The following is a 12,158-nucleotide window of genomic DNA, read 5'->3' on the forward strand; positions in this document are numbered from 1 at the left end:
GTAAATATACACTCTGAATTCTGAATTTGATGCATTCTGTTTTTACTTACGTTTTACAGTATGCCAACATTTTTTTACGCTTAAGGGTTGTAGAAAGAAGTGTACATACCAGACCTCTGTAGACTGTCGTCATCTCTGATTGAGGCTAGCAGCTCAAGGCTACATAAGCTGCTTCTAGCATAACACACCCAAATCTGCAAGCAAATTATTGGAGATAGAGTTGCATTGTGGGTAAAGCAAGCACCAGGTTTTTACAAGGAAGAAGAAAGACTATATCTCTCATTCTGCTGCATCAGTATTATCCTCCATTTTGCTTTTTCACATGCAAGTCAACAGTCATACTGTCCCTTTCAAAAATGACAAATAGTGATTAAGATGTGTGCAGACACACAGAAAAAGATAATGAGGAACTGTCATTTTGTGTATAACATAGGGTGTGCCACTGGGTGTTAAACAACACCTATGTCTTCTGACAGTACTTATGTAAATAACACTTAAACAGACGGTGGTCAACGCTCACAAATCAAGAATGTGTGTCACAGAAAATAGAGAGCTTAGCTCTATATGTACAGTACTGTGCAAAAGTCTTAGGCAGGTGTGGTAAAAATGCCTAGAAGAATCGATGCTGGTTTGAAGGCAAAGGGTGATGATTTAGATTCTTCTTCTGTTCACTTACTTTGCATTTTGTTAATTGATAAAAAATAAACTATTAACATTTCTACTTTTGAAAGCATTCTTATTTTACAGCATTTTTTTGCACAGCACTGCATATATTTGTTTGTGAAAATACCATGAATTAATGCACGCTGAAAATATTTGATACCAAAGATCTATGCTGTTATACGAAAAATGTTGTATCACTGTAGATGTGTGTATGTCTTTGGGTTTTCAGACTTTGAAAGATTGCATACTGTAAATAGGAAGATATAACACAAAACTGTAAACTGACTGTCTGTTTATGTCCATTCTTTCTCAGGAGAAGCAAAGGATGACCGACAAGTTGGAGGACACCAGTTTGCGCCTGAAAGATGAGATGGACCTCTACAGGAAAATGATGGACAAACTGAGACAGAACAGACAGCAGTTCCAGAAAGAAAAGGAAGACATGCAGGAGGTGGGAGGGACTGTTTTATGTAATCAGACATGCAAAGAGTGGGTTGTTTGTTCTACTGCTCACTCTGTTTCCTCTCGTTCACTCTTCTCTGTCTCACTGCAATTATGCTGCCTCATACACCTACACCTACAATATACTGCACTGGCATTATATAACACCAGTGTTCATTGTCCTTTCTCTGTGTAGCTGATAGAGGACCTACGTCGAGAGCTGGAGCATTTGCAGCTTTTCAAGCTGGAGACCGAGAGGCCTGGCCGCAGTCGCAGCTCTTCCTCTGGGCTGGCAGACTTCAACAGCAGGACCAGAGAGGTGGAGCTCGAGCACGAGGTCAAGAGGCTTAAGCAGGTACTGATGAAAGACTCTGTTCAAGGCTCTTTGTTGTGCACAGTCAGCTCTGTGACTACTGCAGCCGCTGAGTGTGCTTTAACATGTGGAGGTAATCATAAAAGGCTTCCACATTGATTTTAGAGAATGGAAAGTGAGTCGGCGCCTGTTTCACAGCTTTGGTTTGGATGCACTGAAGAGTACAAGATGTGCGTGGATGTTAAGTCTCAAAGCACGCTATAATAATGATATCCTCACAGATTGAATGCTGCCTGTTATGTATGAATACTTGGTTTCTCACAGAATACACATCATGGTTGATTTTTTTGAAAGCAGCAGATTGTTAATATTTCAAAGAAGTATTTTTCAAACACAATCAACAAATTAGCGCCTTGAAATTTTGCCCAAAGTACCTCAGAGGGATTGAGGTGGGCTTCCTGAGTTATTTTTATCACTGCAAAAATCTGTTTTTTTTTAAGTGGGGTTGTACCAGGCCCAAATCCATATTGAGTGCATTACCTACAGTAGATGGGGGTAGCAGCAAAACAGATTTAAGCCACCTAAAAAAACATCAGTTTCAGTTTAAGTGTACACTATATGTGGAATATTTTAACTGCTTTACCAGGAAGGTAAAGTGGTGAAAATATTGTAAATAAAGCATAAACTAAGCTTCCTCCGTCCACACTAGTACATTGGTTATTTTTCGTTTTAGTACTCTTTCCTGCTTCTCCAAACTAGGAGCGTGATGACCTCCATTTAATGTAGGTTATACACTGACTATGGATAAGTACCTAAAACAACCCCACTTCAAAAAAATCTGAACTATCCCTTTAACCTTGCTCTTACAGGGAGTATAATAGTTTCCATTACCATGACACATTGTTGTGTGTATTGCCAGAGGAACAGGGAGTGCGCTTATTTTATAAGTCAAGCCACACTTTTGTTTTGTCCATGGTTGCAGATGTGTATCACACTGAAACAGGGTGGGTTTAGGCAGAATATATTACCTTACATTACCAGTGCTGGTAACAATAACCATCAATCACATTGGCTCACCTGTTCCCCTTAAATCCCCTCTTAACTACAGCACCATCCACGACATGTTGCACTGATAGTTTGGTTATGGAGCTTAACCCGGCTTCATTACACTTTAGTACCTGCTGCAAAGTACATGTGCTCTGTAAATTTTCTCTGTTCTTTAGTTTCTGTATTTCCAGATACTATGACATTTGCCTCTAGGTGTCTGCCTGCCAGACTCAAATGTCATGTTAGTGTTTCCAGTCCTGCAAAGTGTACAGACCTGGTGCAAAGTAAATATCAGAGACCTGGGAGTAGATTAGAGTGTTTTTAAGATATCTCTGATAAGACTCGTAAAGTTGATGCTAAAGCTCCTTGAAGTTGCCTTAAAGCCTGCAGAGTCATTTTATTGTATTCACTGATGTTATGCATATGAATTGATGCTTCCATGTTCTGAAGCCGACAGAAAAGGCCATATTATTATAGGCAGACATTTCTAAAACCACCAAGCCATGAAACAGTTCTATAAGTGGTGCATAGCCAGTTAGTTAGAAGTGATGATTTGTACAGTGTCTGTATCTTATCAAGGACAAAGATGATAAAATTCCCATTTGTAGCCTTAGACCTAACTTGTCACACTAAGTGCAGGCAAGCAAGAATAGAGATGATAATAACGGTTGTATTTCAGCTTCAATCTGCAGATATTTCTCTTTTTATGCCTGTCTCTCTCAACTTTTTTATCCTGAGGTGCTTCCTGCAGGTTTAGACTTAGAACAATTTAATTTTATCGTCCGTGGTCGGACAAATTATGCGGATAAATTATCTAATTTGAGAGACACTGCCCTGTGACATCCACTAGGATTAGCTCACTATTTTACGCCTGCCTGTGCACTTCTGTAAATGTCTGTATGTGTGTGTCCAGCGATTTGTGTCCCAGGACTTTCTCCCCCCTGAATTCCAGCACCTGGTGTTGTCTGGGGCTCGGCTCCGTCCTGGTCTGATGGTAAAATTGCTTCTGTGACCTTTGACCTCCTGATTAACCACTAATCACAATGGAGTAGAGTGAACTTGCTCGAGCTGAATTGGGGTCAGTGCTGCAATTCCCTCACTGATGGTGCAAGGGAAAAGCAAACTGACCTCTTGTCAGCACTCAAAGGCAACTTAATCATGGAGCTTTCATAACACACCAGACAAAGCAGGGGAGCAGTTTGTTCTGTAACACGCATAATAACCCATGTTACGTCCAGTAGGTGTTGCCAAAATAGATGCTGTGTTTGCTGCTGGATGAGGTACCAAGTGCCTGTTTTGTCATGAGGTTTGAGTGAGGCTTGAGTAGCGGCCATTATTTTTGGAAAGCATTTTACACTTGTGTAGTCCAGATACTTATCTCACTCTCTGTCTATCTCTCTCTCCTCTACCTTCCTCCCTGATTCTGTATTTTTAGGACAACCAGAAGCTGAGGGAGCAGAACGATGAGCTTAATGGCCAGATCCTCAGCCTTAGTCTATATGAAGCAAAGAACCTGTTTGCCACACAGACCAAGGCCCAGTCTCTAGCTGCTGAGATAGAAAATGCCTCCAGAGACCAGGTAAAATGAGAAAGATATACACACATTACTTCCTCCATGAAAAGTATGTAATTTCTGACACTAGGGGTCTCTCACTCTAAACAATAACAAAATAAAAAATCCATCTGTTACTCTAATATACATAGTGACATTCATTCACGTTATTTAAATAAAATTGGTGCGAGTAACTTTAGCTAACTTAGTGTTAACTTGTTAACATTCCATCAGAAGAGTTCACTAACCATTCGTTGTAACGCTATAACGTTACTGTATGCATTAGTTTTGGTTGCACACAACTTTACACAATACATAACATAGGTCTAGTCCTATTTTGAGTTTTTAATATACGGAACTGTAACATATTATGCCTTTAAGTGGATTTCATCACGTACATACAGTAGTTAGAGTGTAACTGTATTTCTGGGGCACAGCACAGCATGACAGTGTTCTGGATATTACATTATTGTAGATTTGAATGTATTATGCATAATATGGAGGTCATTTCTCACACATAGACAACAACAGTGGAACATCATTAAAATATTCTATTCATGTATAAAATAGCAGAGGCATTATGTAATCTGTACCCACAGCAGCAGAAGGGCTGAACCAAACAGTGGATTAAACAATTAATCACTAGACAAGAAAAACAATATAAATTGGCGACTATTTTGATAATCAATTATTTTTTAAGCAAAAATGAACAATATATGTAGGAATTTGCTGGTTTTCTTTCTTTAGTAAAATTGTTATGGCCTAAATGTACTATTTTGTAATTATAATTTACCAAATGATTAATAGATTAATCGAGAAAAAGGTTGAGTGTAATCAATAATGATAATATTTTTTTTCTGCACTGTGTTTACCATTTTTGTAGCTTCTCCTTATGTGCATGCTTATGATCTGGCACCTGGCCGCTATGTTTTTATGGAGTCTAGCCATTAGCTGGCAGCTCCACACCCAGCACCCAAAACAGGCTGAACACAGTGAAATAAAAAGAAAAGATAAAATACATAACAAATATAATTAATGTACCTGACTGAAGCAGGTGTTCCTGTAACAAATTATTTCTATGAAGTCACTTGTCATCTCAGAGTAAAACTAAAAAAACGTATAATTTGTGTTGGTAAACTGAGATGAAAAAGTGTTTGACATACGTCTCTCTCCCCAGTTAATGGAAGCCCTGAAGGAGCAGGAAGAAATCAACATACGTCTGCGACAGTACATGGACAAAATCATCCTGTCCATCCTGGACCACAACCCCTCCATCCTGGAGATCAAAGGCGACTAGCAGTGACTCAACTGGAATGAGAATCGTTCCCTGTCTCGGGAGAATGAGGATCATTCCAGTTGTCCGATCAGAAACTGCAACCCGAGTCAGGAATCTGTACAGGAAAGCAGAGAGGACCAGAGCCGTCTTAGAAACTGGAACATATATATAGACTCGTATCGCCCCCTGCTGTTTGTGGCGGGAAATAGCTAAAGGGAGTCTTCTCAACCAGGGATTGCTCTCTGACTGCAGGTCATACTACTGTGACTCTTCAACTTCATCTACTCTGCTCTGTTTTTATTCACTGTCTATGCTGTGAACTGTAGTTTCTGTCACAACTTTTATCTCATCTGCAAAAACAGGTGATTTTTCTTCCTGAATATCCTGCACTCAACATGCTTTGAGGATGGACTGGATGTAGTACACTGGACACATGTACCTGGACATAAAAACCGGAACAATGTAACAAACCTGATGTGCGTTCTACTGTACCCTGGTGTAATATTAATTGTATTGTACAGTTCGGTACGATGTTTAAGGAAAATACAGTGAGACAGACAAACAAGCTGGCAGACAGACTGTAAACCTAACCCTCAGAGGCATGAAGGCAGACCAGCCATGTGTTGCCTGATCTGCAAACGGCCCCTTTTTTCTCCTCTGTCATGTAGGTGTTCTCTGAAGAATGCATGTTGACGACGTATTTGGAAAGGCACGTTTTAAGAAAGGAAAGAGAAAAGTGTCAAAAAGTGGTCTGAGAAAGAAAATAAGAAGCAGAAAATGTAAAGCAAAGCATTGCTTCTTTAAAGAAGTGAGGTGTCAGACATTGGACCATGTAAGCGAGCAAAGGAGGGTTTTAGTGAAGTCGGTGATGGATAACTGAAGGTGAATATGTTTTATTCCTGAGAACATGTCTTCCAGTAACCTTGCTGTGTCAATCAGTCCAATATAGTGATTTTTTTTCACTGAGAAGTGGCCCTTAGTTGATTCAGATGGGTAGTAGAGTGTCACTTTATGGAGCAGAAGCTGCAACCAAGGAGTGTCTTTAAACTGTAACTTCCATGGCTGCTATTTGCTGGCAATGCATTGGCATGAGAAGGTTACACTGTTGCTAGCAATAGACCCAACAATGTTGCACAGAAATAAAAGGATATGAATGTACAGGGTTTGTGGTGGATTCACGTCGGGAGTGACTGGTAGCCATTGTAAAACGGTTTACTGGATCATCTCTGTATGCTCAGTGAAATAAACTCAAATATTGTACGTGAGCATGCACAGGAGACTCACCTTTTGGTAACTAAAAAAACTGGATTAGCAATTTCATTGAAGCCTACAGGTTGCAGATTATTTTTAAAACCCTCAAACTCTCTAATACTGTAAATATCACGAATGTACAACTGGATATTTCACTCTCTGTGAGGCCAAAAAGGCATTTTGACTTTAAATCACTGTAATTGGTCAAGATTTGTTGTAACACACATGTACAGTATTCCGTACTGTAATGAAGAGGGCATCATGTGGCGAAGGGAAACAATACAATCTGCTGTATTATGTAATTATTTTAAACTTGAGTTTTGCTTCCTTGCACAAAAGAAAAATCTGTTTCCTTTTGCATGGTTCACCTTTTCTTCTGTCTGTGCCTTTTGAGGACATTTTTCAAGATGATGTTGCTATAGATTTACATAGTTTTTTGAAGGTTCATTCTATGTCTCTGTCTGACATATTTTCTTGACTTGTAAATGTTGTAATTATAGTGATAATTTGTATTTATGTGCCACTCACCACTCTTTTTCAGATTGATACTATGAAAACTATTTTATACAGTTTTATCAAGAACGAACTTGTGATTGCTTAGGTGTCCTGTTAGAAAAGCGGTATAGCACAATGCTTTGTATGATACGCAGGTCAGGTTAGCATTTTGGGGATTTTCTCAATGTTATGGTTTTTTTAATGCAGTGGGGGGTAATTTGTTTCATTTCTCAATTTTTTTTTGGTTAGTCACGGTAAGTCCATTGCTTTTCGATCTGCTTTAACCTGGCTTTTTATATGGTTGTAAACTGTCTTCCTAACTTAAACTAAATGGTGAGCATTATGAGCAATATTAACTTATTTACCAATACCTGCTGATTTGTGTCTTGTTTTGCTTCACAAATCTTTTCATTCTATAGCTGCTCGTGCCATTCTAGATTTTAAAAAAGTAAATTTAAACCATACATTAAGCTGTAAAATTTTTCACCAACCCATTTCTTGTAGCTCTTAAATTTTGAATCATTAGGGCTATCCAATGTGATGTAGTCACTATAAACAGCAATAAAAATGGCTTTGGCAGTGATGCTGGCTCATGAAATCATTTCAAATTGTGTTTTTTTTCTCCTTGTGTGTGTGTGTGTGTGTGTGTGTGTGTGTGTGTGTGTGTGTACAACTCACTTTCTTCTATGCCTGCAGTGGTGTATGCTTCTGATGTCTCAGCTGGCACTGTGTTGTACATGCTGTTCTGTAAATATAAACATTTGCAGAGACATTTAAATACTCCATGATTATTCAGCTAGATGACTGATGTAAAAATGTATACTGGTCACTATTGATTGAAAGCAGGTTGTATTTGGAAGTGTTTCTCAGGGTGCAATAAAAACAACATTTCCCTTTGAAATGTGTACTGTGAGCATACAAAATGGAAATACTTAAGAAAAGCAGACTACAAGTAGGTCAAAATTACAGTACAGTACTTTAATAAACGACATGACACAGTTAATCTACTCGGTTAGGATCAGTAAAAGAGTGTGGTTTGGATGAAGGTAAGTATATTTTACTGGAAGTTCTGTCAGGGGTGGTAAAATGGGCGTGTCTTGTAGCCTGTGAGACTGCAGTTAGACCCTTCTCATTGGTTCCGCAAGGTCACTGTTCTGTCCCTAAATTAACGTTAACTAACTGCTGTTGTCCCCGACTAAAGAACAAACTCCAAATAAACAGACGAGTAATATTTAAAGTTTCCAAGGGGTAAAGTGTTTTCCTTCAAACCTTTTAAAACTGAATATAAACACCTAACTCTACAAAAATGCTATTGTTTTCTAGCGCCACCTATCGGCGAATAATTACTCGAAAGAGTCGGCAACCCCGGCTTCCGGTCGTTTCCAGTCAGTTGAACGTGCCACTCCTACGTCGTGTGCTGCACATAGACTGTATATAAACAGGTGCTGCACAGGGCAGGTGTGCTTCAGGCTACAGTTACAGGTAAGAGGTAGCGAAATTAGAAAGTCAGAGTTAAGTTGTGTGATTGATCTTTAATTGAGCTAGCTTTATTGGGATTTCTCTTAGCTGTATTTTGTTCCCCATGGTAAGCACAAGTCACAAGGCTAAGTTAGCCAATGAGCGATGCTAGCAGGTAGCTGGCAGTCAATGGGCGGCTGGAAAGACTACTACCAAAAGTTTTGCTGTTTTTTTAATTTTTGATTCACGTCGATGTGAACTCATGAACTTGTTAAAACGATAGTGGGAGGATTTAATTGACAGTTGGTTTTGACCTTACCGAGTGTATTTGATTTCAGTTTTTAAATTGGCAGTATAACGTTACATTCAATGACCACTTAATTATGATACACACCTGTTCAATATAATGCACTCCAATACAAGCTCAGACATTAATTATACCTTTTATTTTCGATTAGGTTGTCGTTCGCAGTGGTGTTGAACTGCATTGTATTAAGGTGTTGCTTCTGTTTTGCCCACCCTATTTACAAACATGAAAGTGGAAGAAAAACTAATTTCGATATAATACAGTCTAGTATAACACCATCACGAACTATGACCTCAGTGGTGAACAGATAGTTGAGTTACCACTTCTTGGAAAGTTTTAACAGTTTTAACAACAAAAAAATAGCCATAATAGCTTTGAAAAGGCAGAATATGTGTTAGAGCTGTTTACTGGGTCTAATGGGTCTATATCTAATAATGTGGCCAAGTAATGTATCTAGTACCAAACAGTAAAAGGAAAAGATGGAGGGGTGTGATGTATCACGCAACTATGGTGCTTGCTACGTCCAACATTTACTCAGAAACCAAATCATTTAAATTGTCTGAGGTATTCTTCCACAACATTTTTTTCATTAATAAACCACATGCTGTACAGTATGTGCTCTTGTGCTAATTCTAGTGTATTTAGCAACACATTTTAAAATGTCCCAGGGGTAAGTTAAATGAGCTGGGGGTTTTTTATTATTTGAATTTTATAATTGTTTTATTTCTGACCAGTACAACCCAGATGTTCTAACACAGGGCCTTGGTTATGGGATCCACAGAATCATTAGCAGTCATCCTTGAATCCATGAATGAACCTAATTTAATTGTGCGAATATCTAAAATATGATATATATTTTTTTGTAGAAGTTCAACCCTGAGTTGAGCACTTGTATATTTAACCCTCAGATTATTCATTACAGGTGACGTGATGCCTCAGAATGGTATGGCCTCTGAGAATAGAAGACGTGGAACGCGTCACAACACCTGTAAAGCCAACGGTCAGGTCCCAGGCACAGGTTTAGTTAATGGAGCCGTTGTTCACAATGGCTGGGCAGGTGCTGACACTAGAACCAGTGGGAATACAACAGCTGGCACATTCAACGATACCAAACCAAAATTCGTAGTTAATGGTTATATTAACCATGGATTCAAGAGCAAGAGTGTAAAATCAGTGCCCCCAAGGACAGTTGGGAAACATGGAAGCACGATTTCAGCTGTCGCTGATGCTTCAGCAGCTGGCAGGGACCGCAGCGTACGAACTCCAGCTGGTAGCTCGGTGAATGGGGCCATCAGTCTAGACACTGCTGCTTCGCTGTGCAATTCAGACCAAATGTCATCACAACCCAGCCTGTCAACAAAAGAAAATAACCAGAGAAGAAAGGCGAGAAGCAAACAGAAGAAAAGGTGTGGCACCCTCTCGACAGCTGCTTTGAATATATCTGTCCAAAATGTACATCAGGCATTATTACTCACACATGTCAGTCAAATATCCTATATATGACAGAGTTACTGTTACAAGGCTGTTGCTGCATTGTATAAATTGCAAACTTCACTGTGTTTTTGGCGGATTCTTACGGAAAGTTGTGCAATTCAAGTTAGTGCATGGTGAATAGTTTTGAATATGGTTCCATACAGTTTCCTTTTGTGTCTTGCTCGGAATAGATTTGCCAGACTTTGGAATGCTTAAGTTAGTTTAAGATGTATACATTTTTCAGTTTTTATAGAGGCTGGCCGGAGAACCAAGCACCTCCAGCGATGCCTCCAGTAGAGGAGGAAAACTGGGAAAATGAGATCCTAGATGTCAAAGTGACCGACTGGGAAAAGCTCAATTTTGGTGTCACACCCTACGGTAAAAAAAAAAAGTACACTTTCAACCTCCACAGCACTATATTCAGAATATATGTTGGTGTTACAAAATACCTGAAATATATTCTAGTAACTATATGTATTTTATTCAAGGTAAATGAATGAACATTAGCCTTTTTTGCAGTAGGGGTTATATTTTTTGCAGTAGGGGTTATATATAGTGTGTGTGTATATATATATATATAGTTGTATGAACAGTCGATTTCAGGTTTATTCAACGTTTAGCTCATGAAAACTGCTCTTAAGATTCAGGTCAAGCAGCCAAGTACAGATGTTTTACTGGTATTCTATGCATCCTCCAGATCCACAAGATGTCATCCATTTTTCTTTGCGGGACTTGACACTAAAGCAGAGGGACACAGTTGACCTGCCAGTTACAGCCAATTACAGCCCAGCTGTACACCACCGACGCCCTCTCCGGTGGTCCTGCTTCAACAGTCCCACTGAGCCAGACCAGTTCGCAGACGCTGACGAGTAAGCCAGACGTCTGCTGTTAATCTTATAGGACTGGTAGAAATCAATGTTCATTTACTAATGTACAATTGTGGATAGTAGTCATGCTTAGAATATTTGTTTCATCAGCATTTGTCTTATTTTCTAATTTAAAACCTTACTGGAAGTAGTTAAATGTTAAACTTACTCTAGGTTAGCTTCAATGGAAAGCTTCAACATCAAATAGCTTAATGCTCCCTTAGGTTAAAGATGGTAGATTTGCAAGCTGCTTGTTTTTTTATTATAGGTTTTATTTTGTATTTTATATTCAGATTTTATATTGCCAGATATTAATTTGTTAGTCTTTTGTGATCTTAAGCAATTGTTTTAGATAAACTACCAAACCAAGCTGTTCTACTGCTTCAGTGATCGTTACTGAAAATGGTTCTTCTATTTCATAATTTTACTAGTATTCCAATAACTGAAAATATAGTTTTTATAAATTTATAATATTTTTTGTGTTTTAATATTCGAGAAACGGGAACACTGTTGTTGTAATGAGTTGCTCTTTTGAGCTATCAAATGTGTTGTTTAGAAATTGTATGTTCACAGACTACCCAACCAAAAAATTATGATTTGATTATGTAACAACAACAAATTGTTAAGAACCACAATAAATCAAATTTTCTTCTACCTTGTGGTCACAGCTTCCGTGTTTATCTTCACCCATCATGAATGTAGTTAAGAGTTTCAACTGTTTAGCAGTAAGCCCTTTTCAGATTTCACACTCTCATTTAACTAGAAGCAATGGCCTCTTTTGGCCACTAGATGGGGAAGTTGGTTTCAGATTCTCTCTCTCAAGTTATTCCACACACCTATGGGAGTTCAATGGGTTCATTCCCAAGGACTTGGGAGACAGAGGCACTTACTGGCACACTGTTCAAACTGTTTCATTTAGAATGCAACTAAAGATATCATTGCAGGCAACAGTTACTAAGCTGATTAATGTCATCTAATAGTACTAAATCATTCATGTCCACAGACACCATGTCAAT

General features: G+C 38.7%; 2 protein-coding genes across 3 annotated transcripts in view; both read left to right on the forward strand.

Moving 5' to 3' along the window:
* Positions 1-7,639, forward strand: part of rab11fip4b (RAB11 family interacting protein 4 (class II) b) — a 42,639-nt gene extending 35,000 nt beyond the window's left edge. Inside the window, exons 10-14 of one of the 2 annotated variants that reach the window (XM_059339529.1) lie at positions 977-1,114; positions 1,301-1,459; positions 3,378-3,458; positions 3,900-4,043; positions 5,194-7,639. In XM_059339529.1, the coding sequence (XP_059195512.1) occupies positions 977-1,114; positions 1,301-1,459; positions 3,378-3,458; positions 3,900-4,043; positions 5,194-5,313 (642 nt within the window). In that variant the 3' untranslated portion in view covers positions 5,314-7,639. The remainder of the gene's footprint in view (positions 1-976; positions 1,115-1,300; positions 1,460-3,377; positions 3,459-3,899; positions 4,044-5,193) is intronic. The other variant, XM_059339537.1, reaches the window with a different exon arrangement.
* Positions 7,640-8,372: 733 nt separating this feature from the next.
* On the forward strand, positions 8,373-11,796 carry LOC131963672 (uncharacterized). Its single transcript, XM_059328380.1, has 4 exons — positions 8,373-8,520; positions 9,726-10,209; positions 10,521-10,654; positions 10,974-11,796. The coding sequence occupies exons 2-4, from the start codon at positions 9,734-9,736 to the stop codon at positions 11,147-11,149; spliced, it is 786 nt and encodes a 261-aa protein (XP_059184363.1). The 5' UTR covers positions 8,373-8,520; positions 9,726-9,733; the 3' UTR covers positions 11,150-11,796.
* Positions 11,797-12,158: the final 362 nt, after the last annotated feature.

The sequence above is a fragment of the Centropristis striata genome, chromosome 1 (assembly GCF_030273125.1).
Source record: "Centropristis striata isolate RG_2023a ecotype Rhode Island chromosome 1, C.striata_1.0, whole genome shotgun sequence".
Taxonomy (NCBI): Eukaryota; Metazoa; Chordata; class Actinopteri; order Perciformes; family Serranidae; genus Centropristis; species Centropristis striata.